At 35.6% G+C, this 23,627-nt stretch overlaps 1 protein-coding gene across 1 annotated transcript in view; it reads left to right on the top strand.

Annotated features, from left to right (window-relative positions):
* The first annotated feature begins 1,754 nt into the window (after positions 1-1,754).
* Positions 1,755-23,627, top strand: part of LCOR (ligand dependent nuclear receptor corepressor) — a 33,650-nt gene continuing 11,777 nt past the window's right edge. Inside the window, exons 1-2 of the mRNA XM_042780838.1 lie at positions 1,755-1,992; positions 5,300-5,393. Of these exons, the coding sequence (XP_042636772.1) occupies positions 1,755-1,992; positions 5,300-5,393 (332 nt within the window). The remainder of the gene's footprint in view (positions 1,993-5,299; positions 5,394-23,627) is intronic.

The following is a 23,627-nucleotide window of genomic DNA, read 5'->3' as shown; positions in this document are numbered from 1 at the left end:
GCTATTTATTTTTAAAAAAATGCATCTTAACTGAAAAATAAGTGAATATTGATAAGGAAATCCAGTGAGTACAGATTTTATAAAGCAATATATGGCTAGAATGTTTATTAAAACATTTAAGGAACCATTGCCAGTGATTGTTGTTGTTGTTGTTGTTTGCCGTCGAGTCAACCCCGACTCATAGTGACCCCTCCTTGGGTTTCCGAGGCAGTATCACTACAGAAGTAGGATTGCCCAACCTTCCTTCCAAGGAGTGGCTGGTGGGTTTGAACCGCCAGCCTTCTGGTGAGTGGTTAAGTGCTTTAGGCACTATGCTACCAGAGCTCCTAGTGATTGTAGGAACTTCTAAATTTTACCTAATTGAATACCATTATTCTTAGATCCTCTAGAATAATCATAGTTTCTATTTATAGAGAGGACATATAGAGTGATAAATACTTCTTAATAGAACAGAAATGACTTTTGGTAGCGCAAACCTTGTTAAACTCCAGAGAATTAAGTAAATTTTCTGACTCTTTATGGGAATTTCCTGGTACTGAATATTGCCTTTCAGAGGGGAAAATTTATTCTTAGGTGTCTTGTGAGGTTCTGATGTCATTTTTGTTTGTTTGTGGAGATTTTAGATTTTAGTAGTAATAGGATTCAGTCTTTCATTAAATTTATAAATCAACTTCTTAAAGTTCTTTTAGATCCAAAACACTATGGGTAAAGTTAAATTGCCTTTTATGCTTAATCTTTAAAAGACTAAGGAAACAAAGCTTTTCTGAGAGAAAGATGTAGCAGTCTGCTTCCGTAAAGATTACAGCATTAGAAATTCTATGAGGGCTGCTATGAGTCAGAATAGACTCCACAGCAATGGGCAGTGGGTTTATTGATCGTCTACAACTGTCTTGAGAAGTACAGTGGGAGTGAAGGTCACAGATAAAGCACTAAGATCAGGAGACAAATTCTAATCAAAGGTCTACAACTAACCATCTATACGAACTTGAACAGGTTACTTTTTAGATTACATTTTCCTCATTTGTAAAAAAGAAGAAAATTGTGATTGATTCATCTGTTTATTACCCAAGAATGTGTACTTTACATCAGGCAAGATTAAATGCTCAGTATACACAGGAAACAAACACAGTCTCTACTCTCAGGGAACTTAGTCTGCCTGGTAGACTGTTACAGTGTGGTGACGATAGTCATGATGTTAATAATATTTTTATTTATACAAAATATTTCTTTCCCCTTTGCTTTTATCCTATTTGACTTATATGATCCCTTCTAGTGCTAAAAGTTGTGAGTCAGTGAAATCAGATGGCCTTTATTTTAAAATTAGGAGACATGGCCGAGGAATAATCTAGGGGGAACCTGATGTGCTCTGTAGGTGGTAAACTGGGAGAGTAGTTATTTCATAAGAGAAAGGTTTTGGGATTTCTGTATCAGGTAAGTGATGCTTGCCCATAAGATACACTATTTGTTTTCCCTTTATTTAATTTCATAATCCTGGGAGAAAATGTTTAGAAATTTTTTAATGAAAATTTGCTATTTGAAAACTTGCAACTCATAAGCTTAGAAATTAAAAATATAATTCAAAGAGGGAACACTATTTTTAGGATATTGCATTTTAAGGAAAAAAATGAAATTTTATGTTTTATTGAAAGCTGTCTTTTTTAGTACATTGTCCCACTTTAAAAGTAAATAAATCTTTGTTTACAGACAGTCCCTGGGTCTCCGACCCCAATATTCCCTTAGTGGCCCGTGAGATCATGCAGCGAATGATCCAACAATTTGCTGCTGAATATACCTCAAAAAATAGCTCTACTCAGGACCCCAGCCAGCCCAATAGCACAAAGAACCAAAGCCTGCCGAAAGCATCTCCAGTCACCACCTGTCCCACGGCTGCAACTACTCAGAACCCTGTGCTCAGCAAACTTCTCATGGCTGACCAAGACTCACCTCTGGACCTTACTGTCAGAAAGTCTCAGTCAGAACCTAGCGAACAAGGTATGGTTTGATGTCAAGGTCTCCTCTATCCAATCAGAATACTTTAATTTGGAGAGAAAAAGAATTATTGGCAAGTAGGGCAGCAGCAGCAATAAGATGAAAACTAATGTGATTTTTAAATTATTCCTGACTATGCAGTGATGGAGAAGCACAGATAAAGTGGTTACCTTACCCATCAACAATTAAGTTTCCCCCTTATCCATCAGTGGTCTGAGATTAGCATCTGTCTGAGAAATAAGCCTGCTTTTACTTGTTAGGTAGAAGTTATACTCTGCAAGTAAGGTCATAAAGCAAAATTATTTATTATTTGCATTTTTAAAAAACTTATTAGAGTTAGAAATCTTTAAATGAGAAGAACGCAATAGAACACACTTTAGATTAAGTTTGAAATATAGGCAGTTCCCGTGTCATGAATGAGATCAATTTTAAGTGTATCTTTAAGTCAAATTTATAGGTAAGTCAGAACAGATGCTTTTAACACCTTACTTTAGTGTAAGAAAAGGCTCCACACCTTTTCAGTGATTTAAAAGCTGCATGTGCAGATGAAGAATTTGTTGTGAACAAAGGTTGGCTGAGTCATTGTAAAGTGACAGCAAATTAACACAACACTGAAGAGCAGGCATAGGCATTAACTCACAGACAGGGCAGGTTTGCTTCCAGACCACTGCAGTAAAGCATTTATCACAATAAAATGAGCCAGATGGATGTTTTGGTTTCCCAGTGCATATAAAAGTTATGTTTATACTATTCTGTTGTCTAGTAAGTATGCAGTAACATTATGAAAAAGTTTGAAATATTGTGAGGATTACCAAGATGTGACACAGAGACATGAAGTGACCACTCTTGGAACAGTAGCACCAATAGACTTGCTCAATGCAGGGTTGCCACAAACTTTCAGTTATAAAAAATACAGTATCTGCAAAGCACAATAAATGAGGTATGCCTGCACAAGTTATCTGTGAGTTGGACATTCGTAATTAGGGGGCTACTTGCAGTTTGGCTGGTAATTTGGGAATTAAGTAAATTTTAAGTTTACTCCATATTTTATAAATACACAAACACATGATACACAAGCACACAAAGTATTATGAACTAACTTTAGAGTATTTCCAAGGAAAAAAAATTGTTGGTGAGGATCCTAATTAAGTTGAATAGGTTAGCAAATGTTTCTTGTTTATTCTCTTAAATAGATTACTCCTTTTGCTTTGTGATCTTTTTATCTTTAATTTCACAAAGATAAATGGAGCATTTCGGCACAGCCATTGTTTGAACCATTACAAATTATATAAATTGGTAATCTGTACTGATTAGGTTTTATTGTTGTAGAAATTTCATAAGGGTATGCAGAGAGGCTATGAGATGTGTGGATTTATTGGTGAGAAATATTTTGGAAAGTAAATAAATTTAATTTTTAAAAGAACTTCTTTAAAAGACTTTCTTAGCCTAAGTAATTTATGAAGGGCTTAACATTTAATGGACTGGCTTTAGTTGCTAACTAAAGAATATATTCTTTGTGTAGTTTTCCTTTGCTTTTTTCCTGTCTCTGTGTCAACAAACAAAATCAAAAGTTCGAGAGATTTCCTCATGGGAGATCTACTTGTCCAATTTCATTCACATTGATCTATATACCTTTGATTACCATGTTTGCAAAGTTATGTCTTTTCGATCTTATTGGGGATTCACCCACATACATACACACAAATTCATAGTTATTCATTAAAAAATGTAATGGCTACACATACTACATTAAAAGCTTCAAGTTTACAATAGGAGAACAACAGCATAGAGGATATATGAAGGCTAGTTTTATTAATAATGGAGGATAACTCTAAAGAAGCCATTTAGTATAATTTAACTTTCTATCACTAGTGTTATGATTAAGAGGGATATTTATTAACAGCATGCCCTCACTAAGAGAAATTTTAATTAGATGATGAGAGTATAGTGAATGGGCTACAAATGAAACAAAAATGTTAAAACTACATTTCTTTCATGAATTTTAGTGTGTTTTCAACCTTAATTACAATTTTTATTGGTAGACAAAATATGTTGCCTATTTTATGAGATAGACTTAAAAGCCTTTAAATAATACTGTCTTTGGTTAAAAAACTTTTAAGTGGTGCATTTGTGTGTTAGATGTCTAATTGGGTAAGGTACTTGTTACAGTAAGATGATAGTTTTATTTTTAGAAATATCAGTGACTCTAAGGAACAAAATTTAGATCTATGTGAATGTGGGCTTTGTTTGTCTTGTCTGTCTACAAAAACTTAGAGCATATGTATTTCTAACAGCCTGAAATAGGGAATTACAGTGTTCTCAAACCCAAGTCATGAATAGGTTCCACACTCAGGCAATTTTTAACATAACTAAATAGTACAACCTCTCTGCTGGCCACCAGAAAATTACATGTGTTGAATATTGTTTTGCTCTGTTAATTTTGGAAAGAACGGCAGCTATAAAAGTCTAGACTATGAGATTTCTAGGTATGTCTAAGGGAAAAGAAAGTCTTTGAGGGAAAAGTGGTCTTCTAATTTTATATATTAGTAACATGAATTTGTGATTTGGTCTAGCTTCAATAAAAAAAAAAAATGGTTATACCTCCAGGCACTTACCATTATCAAGACTGTTTCATTCTGCTTTTTTCCCCTAAACTTGGCCCCCATTTTGTGATACCTTATTAATGGAAAAACCTTGCCTTTGAAATTTTCTCCGGTGAATTTTGAATCTCTGCAGATTTCTTCAAAAGACTGATACCAAATATACAATTTTTTGGCAAAGTGCCAGAAGAGGAATTAGGACCCACCCAAATTATAAACAGCAACTGTATTATACAGTATATAGATGTAATTTATTCAAAATCAAACTTTATGTAGTTTTGGTGGTACTGGTTTTATAGTTTGTATGGCATCGTGTAGGACATTGAAACTCACATGCTTTGATCAAGCTAAATTTAGAAAGTGAAGCCTAGTAGTTGTAGTGTAGAACCTCACACAGTATGAACTGGTATTTCTGATACCTCACTCAGTCTCAACATTTCCTGTGATCTGCTTTACCTTTTCTTTTTTCCCTATTAATAAAATATTTAACTGTTGGTGATATTTGACATAATATACTTTGCTAAATTTATATAGCTTCAAGAGGAAAAATTACACTAATTTTATTACATGAACTGATTTAATAACTCAAATATATATGTGGCTAGTATATATGTTCAGTTGATTAGACATCCTTTTTCAGTTTTAGTCTACACAGTTCATATTTGCTCCTAGTTTTTAATATCTTCAGGTGTTCCTTTGTGTCTCTACAGACGGTGTACTTGATCTGTCCACTAAGAAAAGTCCATGTGCTGGCAGCACTTCCCTGAGCCATTCTCCAGGCTGCTCCAGTACTCAAGGGAACGGGTAAGGGAAAATATTTGTAGCCTTCCATAATTTTATATAGATAATTTATCAAAGATTGATGATAGTTTCCCTTGTATATTTTAATAATTAACCCCTCAGAGTAGTAGTCTCATCAGTGGGGCTTTTGTAAAATGACGTTTAGTCTATCAAGTAAAAGTGTAATCTGTACAATCTAAAATTGGCTAGTATAGATCAGTTTTCCCAGTTTAGGACAAATAGTAAAAAAAAATCATGAATATGGCAAGACTATGTCTTTGGACTTTTTATTGTTGAGTGCTTTGGAGTGTGAAACCCTAGCCGAATAATTCCAAACTAAAGATTATAAAGGCAATAATATTGTGTGTACTGAGGTACTAGAATGAAAATTGAATTCCAGAATTTATCTTGGTATCTCTAGTGATATGTATGTGTCTGTGTGTGCTTATTTGTTTTTGGTTTGGTTTTGTTTGTTGATTTGAACTGCAATTTTAACTTTGTATTGCAGTTCAGAAAATGCAATTATATGTTTTTTTGTTTGTTTTCTAATAGGAAAGATGGTTGTAGATGTTGATGGGTGGGTATCTTATGCTTCTAGGAAATTATTACATGCTCAATTTTGGTACCTCAAAGAAGATTTAAGTGAATTCTCTGACCACCTAATTTACAGTATAAGAATTGTCTACTCCCTATGTGTGTGCAATGTAACCATTTAGAAAAGTCAGGTACTGAAGATACTTAGAAGTCATATTGGGAAAGCATTTCCATATAACTTTGTTCTGACCAAAAATCAACTTCATCTATATATGAAAAATAGCTTCAGTAGGTCTAAATTAGTTGATATTTAGGTTTATTTAACTTTCAGAATATAAACTTGGGGAATTATCAAGATACTCAAGTAACAGGTAGACACTAAGTGGACCTTTTCTAACTTACTCGTAATTACCTTCAAATTTACTGACTTCTAAAATACTCCCTTTATTTTCTCTAAAATTTCATCATTTTTCTTTTCCTCCCCTCCTTTTTTTCCATCTAAAAATAACTTAATATAATCTGCTTTGCATAGTTTACTAACATTTTTTTAAGACCTTCTTTTTACTATAATTTATACTATGTATAAGTCAGCATGGTCCCAAATCATTGGGTTCCATTCATATATATATATATATAATTTTACTATTTTTCATTTAAGTTGTGTAATTAAAGACATGCAGGAGAAACCCAAATGTGGTTTGCGTAAATGACTCTCTTCCTTCCAAAACCAAACCAAACCCACTGCCATGAAGTTGATTCTGACTCACTGTGACCCCCATTGGGTTTCTGAAGCAGTAAATCTTTACAGAAGTAGATTGCCCCATCTTCTTTCCACAGAGCGGCTGTTGGGTTTGAACCACCAGCCTTCTGGTTAGCCTTAGGCCATGCGGCACCAACTTGGCCCCCAGGTCCATGTATTATATGGTTGAAGTTGCTGTGTTTAATCTCTCTCAATGGAAAGTGTATTCTATATAGTTTTGTTTCATGGAAGACAAATAAATCAACAGTATTGCCCATATTTTAATTGAATATTCAGTTCCTACCCTTACTGTGTTACTTACTATGGCAGCACAGAATCCCTGTAGATTCAAGGAGAACATATGTGGTTTACCATTATTAATGCAGAATTCACTTTTGTACCTAGTTAATGTAATCATTCCCCTTGGGCATGCTTTGCCAGTTGCCAATCTTAATATTGATAATCTCTCTGTATTGTGAAAATCAAAACCTGTGAATTAGCTTTGTGTGGACATTATTTGAAAGCTATCCACTTAAAATATCAAAATAGATGCTTGGTATTTCAAGAATATTGGTTTTTTAACCAAAGAAAACTACTACAAAATGGTTTAAATATTTCTGGTGGTAATTAATTTGACTAGAACATAAGGAACAAAGTTCTGGAGAAAATAAAGAGTAATTTCTTTTAAGCTTAGACTATTTTAAATGCAGAATCAGTGGTACTCATGTATCTGCAGCTGATAGAGTTTTAAAATGAAGTATGGTAAGTTACAATGCAATGAGTTTTTTGGTTTTGTTTTTAATTTTTGGCTGGCAGCCATATATTTTCCCCCAAGCAAAATAAGGAATGCTATTTGGAGTTGTTTGATTTTTGATAATGAATATCAACTTGTTTATGGGACAAATGAGCAGTTACATCCATGGGTTCCACCAATGTACATGGTTCCAGTTTTGCAGCTGGTTGTCATGAATGTTGAGTATGTTGCATTAAAATAAGTAATTTGGCTTACTCTTTTATTACTGTACTTGTTTAGTGGTAACGTCACATTGGTAGCACAATTCTGTGTAGAAATATGGAGACTGATGATTACTTTGTAATTAATAATTAGGTGCTATTTTCAAACAGTTGCGCGAAACTTTTTCTCCGAAAATTTGTGAACCCAACCAGAGACCAGCTGACAGGTTTAATTTTTCTTTGCCCAAAAAGCTCCTGTTTTTATTTTTCCTTTTTTTCTTTTTTCCTTTTTCGTTTTTTGTGAACAAGTTTTAAAACTAACTGCTGAGACCTTTTTTTTTTTCTTTTAAATTTTAGAGAAAATAAATAAATAAACACAAAGTGATGTTACCCAAGCAAGGCCTTCTAATAAAGGAGTGGTCCCCTCACCCATCCCTCCCTACCTGTGCAAGTCCTGCTCACATCAGTTTCCTTCCATCCAATTAGGCGACCTGGGAGACCCAGCCAGTACCGCCCAGACGGACTTCGGAGTGGTGATGGGGTACCTCCAAGAAGCTTACAGGATGGAACCAGGGAAGGTTTTGGACACTCCACATCACTCAAAGTTCCACTGGCTCGATCTCTGCAGATTAGTGAAGAACTACTGAGCAGAAACCAATTGTCCACAGCTGCCAGCCTTGGGCCATCTGGATTACAGAATCATGGACAACACTTAATATTATCCAGGGAAGCCTCTTGGGCGAAACCACATTATGAATTCAACCTCAGCCGTATGAAATTCAGGGGAAATGGTGCACTCAGCAACATCAGTGACCTTCCTTTTCTTGCAGAAAATTCTGCCTTTCCAAAAATGGCACTTCAGACAAAACAAGATGGAAAAAAGGATGCGAGCCATTCATCTCCTGTAGATTTAAAGATACCACAAGTTCGAGGAATGGATCTTTCTTGGGAGTCTCGCACTGGTGATCAGTACAGCTATAGCTCTTTGGTAATGGGTTCACAAACGGAGAGCGCGCTTAGTAAAAAATTAAGGGCTATTCTTCCAAAACAAAATAGAAAAAGCATACTAGATGCTGGACCTGATTCTTGGGGCTCAGATGCTGAGCAGTCTACCTCTGGACAGCCATATCCCACATCGGATCAAGAAGGAGACCCTGGCTCCAAGCAGCCTCGGAAGAAAAGAGGGCGTTACAGACAGTACAACAGTGAGATACTGGAGGAAGCAATCTCAGTTGTTATGAGTGGAAAAATGAGTGTTTCCAAAGCTCAGAGTATTTATGGGATTCCCCACAGTACACTGGAGTACAAAGTAAAGGAGAGGCTGGGCACTTTGAAAAACCCTCCAAAGAAAAAGATGAAATTAATGAGGTCGGAGGGGCCAGATGTTTCTGTAAAGATTGAATTAGATCCCCAGGGAGAGGCAGCACAAAGTGCAAATGAATCAAAAAATGAGTAGGAATACTGTAGAGTGCCAATTACTGTACAAACTGGGTGAGCACTACTGCATTGTTTAGCTATCATTGCTTGCACCTAACTTCATTTACTGTGACACTTGTTTCTTTGCAGATTTTGCATTGATTTGTGTGCACAGAGATGAAAGGTGCATTCAGAATGTGCGTATTTTAAAATTTCCATGTGCAGTATGGCTCGGAATATTGTTTGGCCTTTTGCATGTTTCTCTACAAAAGAGAATTGAGTTACCTCACAGAGAACACAAATACATGGAAGTGGACTCCTTGCCTGTAGAGCCTGCATGCTTTTCTTTCATTTTTTATTGTTGTTGTGTTTTTTCCCTGTTAAGTTATATTTGCCTTTATTATTATTATTATTTTTTTTTTTTTTTTAAAGAAGGGAAAAAGCCCCTTAGAAACCACCTCTGTCATACTGGGAGCTTTAATCTTTGCAAATTGGAAAGCCATCTTATAAAATTTTTACATTTTTACTTCTAAGATTCAACTAATGGAAGGATTAAACTAAAGAAAAAACCCATAAGAAGAATAATGAACTCTTTGAACTCAAGAAATTTGGTTATCCAACAATAAGTAATCATTTGGGCCAATTTACATTTTATCATTTTCTTCTCACTATTAAATTTACTTAGTAAAGTAGCAGTCTATTCAGTGCTCACCCAGAGAGGAAAGAGGTGGAAAAGGTATACATACTACCTTCAAAAATGCTTCAGTTAATTACTTTGTTACACTACCTTTGCTGTAATTTCATTTGGGATTTTCTAAGGGTAGAATTTGGTCTCACCAACAGTGAGGATCTAGCCTTATCTCATGGAGGACGAGCTCCGTTCTTACTCAGGAGCAGTCAGGGTACATTACATAAAACATAGAGGATGCCTCATTTTAGCAAACTAGGTTTCTTTGTATTCTTAAAATCCTTTTACAGATTTGATTATGTGCTAACTAATGACAGAATGGTGTTGTATTAACTAGTTTAAAATATTCAAGATATTCTTATTGGGGATGGGGAAAAATGTGTGTAAGTAACTATGATATTTCAAAAGTGATATTTAGGTTTTACAGTCTCAGTAGTCTGCCCAAATATCTACACTAATGAAGGATTCATGTTTGTGTTGAGAGAAAAAAACATAACCCCAAAGTAACCTAATATGATGTAGGTTGCCTGTCGTTTCTAACAACAATTCAATCAGGAATCAAGTTTATTGGAGTTTCTTTTTTAATTAATCCAAATACTAGTACATGCGTGGGGTTTTGTTTTTGTTTTAATTTTGTTAATTTGATGGGTTTTTTCTTTCTCTTTTTTTTCTTTTTGGCATCCTGCATAATATCCCCTTCTTAACTCTTTCTGATACTTACCTGATTTTCATGGTTGTTTAGCACAGTTAATGACCTTTCAGATTATATTTGTACAAGCACTCCTTGAAGAACATCTAAACTTTTTTTTTTTTTTTGAGATAGGCTTTTACAGTTAGAGTAATTATGTTTGAAAAGTTTATTTTCTACAGTTTTTTCAAGAATAACTGATAAGTAAAGCCCATGGGATTCAATTTTGCATTGTGACCAAATTAAAATTACTATTTGTGCAAAACAAAATCCACATGACATGCACCCTCTAATCTGCTGGGAAAGATGGTCAGGCCATTCTTGTTTTCTAAATGCTTAGGAAAGAAAAGAAAAAAATATCATTGGAGTATTTTGTAAAATAAAATCAAAACAGAGCATTGATTAAATTGAGGTTGATGATCTCAGATGACTACTAATAGTTAAAGGAAAAGTAGGTCCAGATATTCCCAAGGCATAAATTTTTGCCTGGAAACTTTGGAGCGGTTTAGGTAGGTTAAGGATACTTTTCCCCAGCAGCCTATGTGTTCAAAGGTTAGGCACACCATTGCTGTTATTAAAATTTATGCACTGCTCATTCTTGATAAAGCCTGGGCTTGAGTTCTTCTTTTGGTTTGGTTATTTTGTGTAGCAGTTTAATGAGTGGATGACTGAGCCTGTTTCCTCTTAGCTTTCTAGTCTTCACAACAGAAAAAGCAGTTTGGGTTCATTAGCAGTATATGTGACTCTGCAATATTTTCCAGCCTAGCTGGAAGTTGCAATAAAAACACATTATGAAATGTATGATTTTCATCTGCAGTTGAAGGAAGTTGTAGAAAGTTTGCTGAAAGCAAAGGGTTAAGCTTATGAAGAAATGACTTTGCTCCACACTTAAGATGTCGGCACACAACTAATTGTAGCCATGGTGTCTTTTTGCATGATGTTTGGGGTATTCATTAGCCCACGATTGCTGCAAAAAGGTTCTTTGAACAATTAATTTGTGCTTGCTTTTATTATCCCCCTCTCAAAAAGACATCATTAAAGGCCCATTTTAAAATCTGGCCCTAAAATTCAACTTTTGTAGAGTTTTACTGTTCAGAGAGGTTTAATCCTATGTGGTAGTCTATATAAGTGATGTATGAGTTGAGTTATGTAAATTTTGTCATTGTAGTGTACATGGAGTGATCATTTTACTAACATAAATATTTTCTATGTGTGTTTCAGTGGATGACAATCGAGCAGCAGAAGAATGGTGTGCCTACCCTTTAATGCTGCAGTTTAAATAAGAGAACTTGTATTGTGTCATTTCAGATTGTAGGCTGAGAGTTGTAAATAGTGAAAATTTGAGTACTTTTTATTATTTGTTTTGGTTAGAAAGTGTATTTAAAAAACAAACCAAACTCTAAACTCTCTCAGATTAAAGTCCTGAGACCTGAAGATTGTAATATTCATGTCTGTGAAGCTTTTAAACATTACACTTGAGATCAGTCATGACTTGATATTCAGGTAAACTTTCTTTTCCAAGAAGCTTTTGAATAAGCGTATATCCTCCAAAGGTCTCTCTCTCTCTCTGTCTTTTTTTCTTTTTTCAGTGTAGATTATTTTAAAGCACTAATTGCATTACACTGGTAACTGCAATATAAAATAGCCATTATTGTTTTGTGAAGCATGGTTGAAATTAGATAGTGGTCCCTTTTAAATTTCATGAGCCTCTCAAAATAAATAAGTAAATAAATAAACTTAAAAAAATAAGCTGCTGAATATTTCAAAAGATTTATATTTTACCTTATTGTAGGTTTTGTAAAGTTAGTTTGTAATATTCAGGTGCACTTTTAATGTTAAATTTTGTGTTCTGGGTTCCATTACACCATGTATTTCTCGGAGGTGGCTCATCACATGGCTGGTTGTCAGTCTTGGTGCCGCAGTGATCCCTTAATATTTGATTTGTTTCTTGATTTGCCATTATTCTGTATTGGCACTTTCAGTGTAGATATTCTAGTTTGGGAACATCCTAAATGTGTGGTAGAGATTGGTCTATTAGCATGCTTAATTTCTGCTAATCAGAGTTTTGCATGGCCAAAAAAAACCACTGACCATTTCTATGGTGTGGGAAAGTATAGTTCACAACTGTCTTTGTCACAAAAGCCTCTTTTTCTCACATTTTCCAATAGACAGATGATGACATTACACCAACTAATGATAGGAGATAATATATTTAAAAATCAATTCCTGCATTTTTATGAGAGAACATTGATGTTACAGAATAAATAACCTGTGGCACTATGAATTCACAAACATTAAATTCTGTGGAAGAGTATCTTAGTGTTTTTATCATTAGCCTTCTCATTTTTGAGACAGTGCAGTCATCAAGCTTGACAGTAAGGTAGTCTATTACTTTGTTCAGTAGGTTTTAAAGTGACTCTGGACTTGGTGATGAGCTGTATACTTTTTTCTGTTCCCCAAATGCTATGAAGGACAAGTTCTCTTTCAGGAAAAATTTGTGTATAATACTTTTTGATATTAAGTTTGTTGTTACTCTGAAGTTTAGATGTTGCTTGATACACTTGCTGCAGCAGATCATGAATATGAGTAAGGCTTTGTGTGATAATAGGGGTCCTAATGTGAAGTTAATTACTGTTCAGTTCTGGTGAGCAAGCTCAACAAGTGTGAAGTGTGTATTAGCTTTATTTGGTACACTTTTACTTTACAATATTGAAGTGCTTTTAGAACTCTGGTTATCTTATATAAACCATTACCTCAACCAATTGGCATTTCCATTCCCCAACATTTTACCTGAGCTGTAACATGAGCTATATGGGATCAGATAGTAAAATAATAAGGCACAATGAGAAGTTTAGTTCCTAATCTTCTGGAGAGAACTCTAAATTAGAAGAAAAAAATGACTACCTGTAAAGGCCCGTATCATAACTACCTTCTGTCATTAAGCAGTACGTAGCACCCTGCGGGTTGCTTCTGAGCTGTATGTTCTTCCTCTACCCCAAGTAAGCACATGGTGCCAGGCCTGGTTCTAAGCCTTTGGGATTCTCTTACATATTTTATTGCCCCATAATATAGTGAGGCTTAGATTCAGTTAGTTATTTTTATAAAACAAATTAATGAATCTTAGCTCAGTGTCAGAACATCAAGTTATTTTGAATAGGTTTTACAGTGGGTATATTATAGTCTGGTATCATTTATTTAATAGCTGTTATCCCTATAGATTTAATTTGGAAACTGCTTTTGCTTTTGTAATTCTTCTTTCCCTAATTAAATGCAGGAGGTCGATTTCATATTGAACTACTCTTTTTCTGTATATTCAAGTTGCTATCATTGGTGATAGCATATGACAATAGACTGAATTGCCCTATTTCATGTTTTATAGAAGATATTTAAAATTACATGTTAAATTTTGGCCTCATAAACATATCAAAGATCATTTTCCTTTTTACTTTTTCATTAGAATTAGGTCTTCATTGATACTGTGGTCAGACCAGTATCGTTAAAAACCTGATGGCTTTAGCTGAGCAGCCCTCTTAGGATTTTATAAAACTATACCAGGATTTTTAAGAAAACTAATGGCTTTCTAATTCTACTGAAAAGGAAGAGGTGTAATTGTGGTACAAGGACTGTAGACCTCCAGACTCTTTCTTCTTAGTTTATTTTAGATTTCATTCTGTCCTTGAGACTTGAGTAGGATTTGCGGACATGGCGAGTGAAGGGAAAGGGGGGGAACTTTCTGTGTCCCCTTTGTCTCCCGTCCCCAGATAACCTTGCATTAAGCAGCCTCTTACAGAAGCAGACATCAGCCCTGTAGCATAACACTGTAGCTGTGTGCCCTAAGTGTTATAAAAGAGTTTGGGGGATGGGAATGGGAACAAAGTTGGGAAAGTATGTAGGCTTTTGAGAAGAGGCTACAGATTCTGGCCTAAAATACTAGTCACGAGATAGATCATGTGGTAAAGGTGGGCCATCTTCATTTGATTGCCAGAAAAATCCTTTAGATTGTTTGAAAATGGAAATCAAGGCTAAGTGATGTAGATTTGACAAACAATAAATTATTAATTAAACTTGCAACTATTTGGGGGGTAATTTTAAGGTTTCCGGTTCTTTTAGAGCTGTATTAATAAAAGCTGAAAAGCAAGCACTTTTAGTTAATCATAGATTTATTGGATGTAGCAAATATTTTAATCATAATATTTAATCTTTATTGTTTGAATGTGGAAGTGAACTTTTTACCATGTCTTGAACTGTCATTGAACAGGCTCAAGATGATCTTTTCATCTTTTCAACACTGGAAATGACCCTACACACATACCAAAAAAATCTAAAGCAGTAAGACATATTTGAAGATCCATACCTCTTAGACTTTTTAGATTTGTCTTGGGAAAGAATTTATGAACTTTTAACCAGTATTAGTGCAGTCTTGGGGTCCTTGTTCTGCATAATTGCACCCTTTCTCAGGTATGTCCTGAAAACATAAATTTTAAAATAATCTCTTTAGAGATTAGATTCTCAGTGGATAGTGTGTGAGGGGACTGGGGGTGGGAAAGTGGGGTAGCTGGACACAGGACACAGTAGAGCAGGGATTTTTAACCGTCAATAGCCAAATAGAACTTCAGTCTAGAATATATTTGCCCCCTCCAAATGAATGAAACAACTCTGATTTAAGTTTGGTAAATATGCGGTGCTACACTCCTAAAAGTCATTTCTTTCATCCAGTTGACTTTTTTTCCTGCTTGGTGGAAGGGTATACAGTAAACTTTCCTGTCACCAGGAACGCGCTTGTCTAAAACATTTAAAGTACTAGAAAAGGGATAATTCAGCACTTTTTCTGTTACAACACTAAAGTCTTAATTTATCTTCAGAGTCTTAGGTACTGTAAATTTTAGACTGATTATTTAAAAATATAAAACATACTACATACACAATATGGGGTCAGATCACATTTATATAATTCTTATTTAAAAAAAAAAAAATGACATTTTGTACCTTTTAAACAATTCCGAGTGATTGCCTCTTTGTCCCCATTTCATTAAGCATTTCAGGCTTAAGAATTGGAATTTGAGAGGAAGTGAGGGAGAAAGTTCCCAAAACGAAAAATTGTATCAGACCATTTTTAGAAAAATAAACCGCTAGGAAAAATGGGTAGGGATTCTCTCTCCCTTTAAGTCTTCAGGGAATGAGCAGTATTTAGAATCTTTGGCTGAAATTCAAGCCTTTTTACTGTGTAAATTTTTAATATTAATTCACTGACATGCTTTTTACATCAAAGGACTGAAAATGGATCTTAATGTTTTTAAGTTGTGGAAGGGTATATTTCTAAAATGACGGGGGATAATTAACTAGATTAGTATACCAGCATTAGTAAGTTTAAGGAATTTTAGTATGTAATAGCAAAGTGTTTGATTAAAAGTCTAATCCTATATTGCTAGTCGAAATTAGTTACATTCTGATCTAGGAAAGATATAGTCATTGGATATTGATATGCTGTGCTGTCAGAAAACCAGATTGAGAAACCTTTATCTGACTCCCACATGTTGCTTGTTCTGATGGGATGTACACTTTACAGCAGCTTATTGCTGCCTTGAGAAGAAATGTATAAAATACACATTTGGAGTGTTTGCGTATAATTCTTTATAACCTCCACTTTAAATTGTCAGACATTGGTATTTTATCAGTCCACACTGTTAAATAAAACTAATGTTCTTAGGAAACCAACTTATACACACTGTTTAAAAACCCTCAGGGACAGTTTACACACTATTCTCACTCAATTCAGGTACTTTGATGCTATTCTTAAACCTAACAGTGACTTGTATTTTTCTGTTTTGCTTTTATTTTGACGTGCTGGTAGCACATCCTTGATGAATGTCAACTTAAAAACTCAGTTCAGGTATCCAGGTATAACTCAGCCAAACAGATTTTAAAGCTGCATATAACTCTCCAGCACACGGTGCCTCACACTCTTATAGTGGCATTCTATATATTCAGTTATTACTACTGAGCAGATAATATGGGGGTTCCTGTTAACAGTGTATTTAAAAAAAAAAAAAAAAGTGCATAAACGAATAGCCAGCACACCACATACACACAAGGTTAAAGTATATATTTTTAAATGCCACTAATAGCCAGCACAATTGAAACAACATTCCTTGCTGCTTCTGTAGACTGTAACAGATGCAGTCCCTCCTTGATATGGTTCTTACTTCTTCACCATAACTACTACTAAATTCAAGCACTGGTCCTTGGGCATCTGACCTCTACATTCTAGTTTATGCAATGTCTTTAGAGAATTCTGTGCACTGGCCACTGTGATGGAACCATTGGGCCAGGAGTGCTTGGAGTTTATTAGTAGTGATTCTGCCAAAGTTGGTGTTGTAACATGAGTATATGTAAAATGTCAAAAATTAGCAGAGGTCTAGGTCTGCTTGTCAACAGCAGACAATTTTTGTCAGTGTAATTGGGAGCCTTGAAGTCCTCACGGGCAAATTTTCTTCTGATGTGAAGTTCTGATTCCAGTGTTTTAGATCTTTGCGTTTGTTAATGTTAAGACTTGTCTACACGAGGTCTTTATTCTTAAAAACTCCTTTTGTTTTCTGCAGTACTATCTGTGGTTAACAGTGCAGATTAGTCCTCTGCTTTAATATTTGATATCTTACATCTAAAAGGAATTCTCTCCATATATAAAGCCCATAGCCTTTGACGATATGGAAAATGGCATTTTTCAGATTTCTAGAAGTTCGCATGTCATGCAACAAAACAGGAACCCCCTTTACTCTTATGGACCTCATTTCAATATACTGTTTACAGTTTGACGGAATTGTATAATTTAATATTTCTCTTGTACTGTAGTTTATATTTATTTACAGATTTTTTTGTACTGTGTGATTTGAACTTTTTGTTCCTTGCTATGATCAATGTTTATGTAGTAGAGCACTTATGATCACAAATTAAGTTTTTTTGTTTGATTGCACTACATTAAATTTTTTAATGCAGTTCTGATTTTTGACTGGACTAAAATAAGCTGTGTCTTAATGTATGTGATGAGTACTTAAAACTTTAATCCATGTGGTCCCTTTTTTTTGCATTGTTTGTCAGAAGCTCTAGTTCTTTCGTGCATGTGTAAAATTTAATGGTTCCATTGTATTATTTGACCATGACATTTTGGACAAACATTCCCAGCTGTAATGTTGTGTATGGTAGTTCTCACTGGATGCTAGACTTTTCAAAACCACTATTCTTCTAATAAATTTTGTTGTGAAAAACTGATTTGAAAGCTTGGTTTCTACTTAAAAGTTTTAATGCTTTAAAAAAAATTGATGAAAGGAGTGAGAGAAATGGACTGTAAGTGCACAGGGTAACCCAAGTTGGTAATTTTTTATGATAAATTATTTCCAGGTGTGAAATCACTTAGATAACTAGAAGTTGGTACTACAAAACTGCTTCGTATTAGGGTGTAGCACCACTTTAAAGCTCCAACTCCATACTCTTACTAGTTTGATACTCCCTATGGACTGCCTCAGTTTTCCTCATTGAATTATATATGAAAATCATAATCTCTTCATTTAAACAATTGATATTTTCATGACAATTTCTTCTGGCTAAACTTTATTTTCCATTATTTCTTAAAATTTTATGTGTGGATTGCTTGCCCAAAATGGATAATGATTTACTTATTTTGTGTGCTTTTGAGGCATAAGTATAAAAGCAAAATTATCAATAGTTAAGATTATTATAGTAATTCTGACTCTTGGGGAGGATGCTGGTACTGCCTTTTGCCAGGACAAATCAAGAACAGCATAGTGAAATGGCAAGGTATTATATCTCACTCAACATTTATATTGTGGTTTTTAGAAACTTAAGTGTGTAAAGAACTTTTGTATTAAGTTGTGAAGTGGTTAGTAGCAGAGAAGAACTGAATGGTAGTGATAAAGACTAAAAACAGTTAAGCAAAATATTTCGGAAAGCTGTTTTTCATGTTTGCGATGTAATTACCCATGTTGTTGTTACGTGTCGTCGAGTCGGACCTGACTCAGCAACTCCTCCTTGGGCTTCCGAGGTGGTATCACTACGAAAGTAGATTGCCCAACCTTCCTTCCAAAGAGTGGCTGGTGGGTTTGAACCGCCAGCCTTCTGCTTAGCAGTCAAGTACCTTAGGCACTACGCTACCAGAGCTCCTGTAATTGCCCATAGACTGGTTGAAATGATGTTTGATCCTTTCTGATGATTTTTTTTTTTTTTTCATATGCTCAAAGATGATGGATGCTATTGTTGGTGGTTGGCATTTAGTTAATATTTTTTGTCTCAGAAAGACTGACTGACGACTATTTCTGTTTTCTGGCCTGATGTTTGTAAAATCAAAATACTTGGTGATACTAAAGCTTGTTCTCTAGCTTCATTTTCCTGTACTCAATTACGCCACGTTTATAGACATCTTTCTGAAACCTAATTATTTCTTTTTAAATTTCAAGCTATAAATATTTGGTTTCTCATCATTATCCACTTTAAACTGATAGATCAGTGCAGTAGGATTATAATCTAACATCTCATAAATGAATTGAATTTTTTTTGTTGTTTTTTAAAAAAATGATCCTGTCTTCAAACTGGATATTGAGTGATATTGAGCTCTGCAGTTGTTATGACCTCCTTAAAAGAAAAGACTTTTCTTTTAAACTAGAATTTTCTTCTCCTTATTGGCTCATGCTTTAGAATTACTTCAGGGATCACTATGCCTTAACAAGGTGTAGGAATCGGAAATTGCATAAGGGAAATGAAATGGAAAACAGTAGTTTTCTGCCATATCTTGAGTTGTGGATTTCTATCATCAGATACTTGTATTCAAATGTAAAAGTTATACCTGAGTCATATGCTGTTAGACTTTGTGGTTGAAATGAGTGAATAATTCAGTTCTTTAATAGAAAATATTTTATTAAGTAGATGACTGTTCTTTATATTCAGAATGTCTACTTTATCATTATTTGCTTTCAAAAGGTAAGCATCTTAATGTTGATTTTCATTGTATTCAACTTAATTGCAAGTTGTTGGGCCTTTTGTTTTTGAGAAACAAAAGGTAGTAATGTGATTATCACACTGCATTTATATCTGGAGCAGAGAAGCTTGTTTTCAGAAATTAAAAGAGTTCTCAAAACAGTTTTTAAACGGTTAATGAGTATATAACAGTTTCAGCTATGATATAGTATCAAAATTAGTAACTGTTAGATCTTACAAAGAGTCTACAGCTTTTATTTGTTGTTGTTATGTGCTGTTGAGTCAACCATCTTCCTTCCAAGGAGTGGCTGGTAGGTTTGAACCGCCAGCCTTCTGGTTAGCAGTCAAGTGCCTTGGGCACTATGCTACCAGAGTTCACAGAGATTTTATAGGCATGTAAGAACACTTCACTACTGTTCATTGACTAGGGGTTTTAAATGTTAATTTTACTCTTCGTCAGCTTTCTTTGATTAGCGGTATGGCTCTGGTAGCATAGTGGCTAAGACACTTGCCTGCTAACCAGACGGCTGGCGGTTCAAACCCACCAGCCACTCCTCGGAAGGAAGGTTGGGCAATCCTACTTCCGTAGTGATACTGCCTCGGAAACCCAAGGAGGGGTCGCTATGAGTCGGGGCCGACTTGACGGCATATAACAACAACAACATGGGGTGACAAAGGATTGCTTGATACTTTATCTTTTAATTTGATGTACTAGAAAGCTTCGTAAAGAGAGGGTGTCGGACTGAATGGCTTTTTGGCCTCACTGCAGCTTTGAATCTGTTAAAAATTAATTTCTTATTAAATGTGAGGCAAACATAAATTTTGTCTGTTTGAAAGTTGGTGGTATCAGTAGCAACGCTTTTAGCTCTTTACTAAACAATGAAAACTGCTCTTACAAAACTTAGGTCTTACTTTTGCATTGCAGTATTTTCTTTTCCTAAAAAAAGATCTGGATGTCATTTTAGATGGCTTTTTATTTAAAATAAGTTTTCCTAATGAATTGCCTATAAATGGGATGATATTTGCAAAAAAATTAGCTTAAGGCAGTTCCTTTTTATTCCGACCAATCTTAAGACACGTTCTTCATAATTCCTTTTTCTGTTGTGTGCATGCTTGTTATTCTTGAATGTTAGAAATAAAGGGTCCTAAGAGCCGTCTAACATGATCACTCTCAATCAGAATCGTCTTCTTAAACTACAGTTAAGTACTACACGAGATCACTGAAGGAGTGTCTGGGAGTGAAGCTTGGATATGTTACATATTTTTAACAAATTCCACAGAAGGAGGGGAGCATTTGATGAAGCCATTGATTAAGTACTATAGTCTCATTCTTCTCTTTCATTTTGCAGACAACAAACATAAAACTTGGGGAGTTTAAGGGGCTTGTCCCTCCTCACACAATGAGTTGCCCTTAAGACTCATGATTCCAAACCATTGTAATTACCACTTTGGCATGCTGATTCTGTCTAGAATTGGAATGAGATTTTCACCAGTGCCATCTAGTCGGCTCCGACTCGTGCTGCCCGTGTGTCAGAGTAGAACTGGGCTCCGTAGGGTTCCCGGGGGCTGATTTTCCAGAAGCACGGCACCAGGCCCTTCTTCAGAGCATTAACCGTTGGCACTATGCAAGGATGCCTTTAGATTCCGTTTTAACTACTAAATCTCAGCTACTATTTACTTTGTCTCTTGAGTAAATTTACATTGCTTTACCTCTTGAATCATCATTTTATATTTATTGATCCTTATGTCTACCATAAGTTCCTTTACATTTGGTACAAAATAAGAGTAAGACAATTTCTTGTCTCCTTGAGTTATAATCTAGTCAGTTATGTAAGGCACATACACACATACAAGTTGTACAGCTACATTCTACTATGTTAAGTCTATATTATGAAATTACCAGTAAAGAAATTAAATGCCAGGCTTATAAAACTTAAGTGTTAAACAAAAATTTGTGTTACTTCTCCCTCATTCACCTTTAAAGGAGAGTCATGGGGAAGTGATAGTGTCTTCTAGAGCATTTTCTCTGACTTGGGGAATGAGCACTTCTGTATTACATAAAAAACCACCATCACATTGATTTTTGACTCATAGCAACCCTATAGGACAGAGTAGAACTGCCTCATAGAGTTTCCAAGGCTACAGATCTTTATGGAAGCAAACTGCCTCATCTTTCTCTCCCAGGGTGGCTGGTGAGTTCAAACTGCTGACCTTTTGGTTAGCAGCAGAATGCTTTACCCACTGTGCCACCAGAGTTCCTGCATTGTGCATAAGCAGTGGTATTTTTTTAGTCCATCATTGCCTCATCATTTAAGTTGGAAGTTAAAAAGCAGTTTTCCCCAAAGAGCAATGTAGATTTTAATCCCACTGGAAGAAGAACAAATGTGAAAACAAAATGTAAAATAGGCTGGTTTCATTGGCTTGTCATGAGCTCACATGTAACCCTGACCTTCCAAAATGTCAACTCTGCCTTTAATATCCAGATCTCTCTTTAATCTGGTTAAGGTTTTGCTTATTCAATAAGGCTAGTGATATTCTTTAAGATCAAATCAGTCTGGGGAAGAAGTCTGTTCTCTTTGTCTGAAATTATTTTATTTTCCTCAAATCTATTTCAAAATGTTTTCCAAGCATTCTTAGTTACAGTGTTCATTGGGTTAGTAATTTAGGCTTGTGTTCTCATTAAGCCAGTATTTTGTTACATCACTGAAGGATATTTCTTCTCTCACTACCAGGAACTGTTACCACTTTATAAATTTATGCTATCTAGGCCAAAATCCCATATCTTCCATAGCTTCTGAACCCTCATCATTTTTTGGTTTGGTTTGGTTTGATATTTTTGTTCATTAAACACTAAATGTAGTGTATATTTGGTCTGGCATAGTCTTACGTGAGATGATAGAAATAAAAAATAGGTGAGGAAAGAAAAAACTTTGGAAAGTAAATAGTATGGTAAAACGGTGTGTTTTGTGAGTCCATTACCTTCTGTAAAAGGATGTGGGGATGGCAGCATCTGACTTCCTCTGACTTCATGAGGAGGAGAGAGAATCACCATCAGCATCAGCAGCCCAAGGCTGATTTCTATGAGGCAGAGGTCAGACATGCCACCACGTACCAACCTTTTTACAAATTCTGAACCGTCGCTCCCACAATACTACTCTGCTGGGTTTGATAATCCATTGCAGTGGTCACACGGAACTCACAATATTCATGATTATGGGGTTTATCAGGGAAGTAACAGTTCACAATTCAGAGTCAGAAACAACTCAGGGTAGAGTTCTTCCATCAGCCCAGCCTCTTCTCAGCCATGCCGCAGGCACACTTCTCTCTGGCCTCCGCCCCTTGACTGTATGGCCCCTTGGCCTCCGCCATGCTCTGGCAAGTGTTAGAAAGTTCTCTTAAACTCTGCCAATAGGTGCCCAGAGAGGCATTCCGGTCTGCCAGCAAGCCCACCTGTCTTGGGCTGATCTCTTGGTTCTGCTGTTGACATTTCTCTGCCACAGCTTCTTGCCATCTCTCATTGCCTCAGCCAAGTGTTACAGCTCTCGGTCTCCTGGGTTGAGGAGATTGCAGGAATCTCAAATCCACCAGGCATGCTTCATTCCCAGCTTTTCTTTCCTGATGGTAGTGAGATTTCCCCTTTCTGCCTCTGGGAGGGCTCGTTTTAAGCCTAGTGGATGCAAAACTGACCAATCCCCACTTTAGAGTTCCGTACATCTTATTTGCATGGTCCCGCCCACACAAGGGTGCCATGTACCTTATTTACATTAGTAGCAAGCTGTCGAGTCCCTTTGGTGGGCCACAGGCACTTCTCATCTGCATAGTCTCACCCAGTCATCTGGTGGAAGTCACAAAGACCATGGCTAGAAGAGCCATATTAATCACTGCACTGCACCTTCCTAGAGAGTGGAGGAATTAGACTGTTGTGCTTAATGATGTAACCCTTTGCTCTGACTTCATGCTCACCAAGTAACTTTTAGGTTATAATTTTACTTTCTGTGATATTTGCCTATAGAATGAAAAAGTGTTCAAGAATGAACATGAAGAATGAGCACTCCCAGTTTCTAGACTCTTAAATTTGCCATTTCAGCTCTGCCATATCTGTTCTCTATTTGATCTTTTACCCAAAGATAACATACACACTGACCATCCACCATTTATATTACCTATAAGAATGCTTCCCTTCAGAAATTTAAGAATTGCAGTATTGACTAAGTAGATAGTTCTTTGTGTCTACCCTCTGATCTAGAAAAGTAT

Source organism: Orycteropus afer, unplaced genomic scaffold (assembly GCF_000298275.1).
Source record: "Orycteropus afer afer isolate SDZICR_OR568_19922 unplaced genomic scaffold, OryAfe1.0 scaffold00064, whole genome shotgun sequence".
NCBI lineage: Eukaryota > Metazoa > Chordata > Mammalia > Tubulidentata > Orycteropodidae > Orycteropus > Orycteropus afer.
The sequence above is the reverse complement of the archived record's forward strand: the minus strand, read 5'-3'. Positions and strand labels throughout refer to the sequence as shown.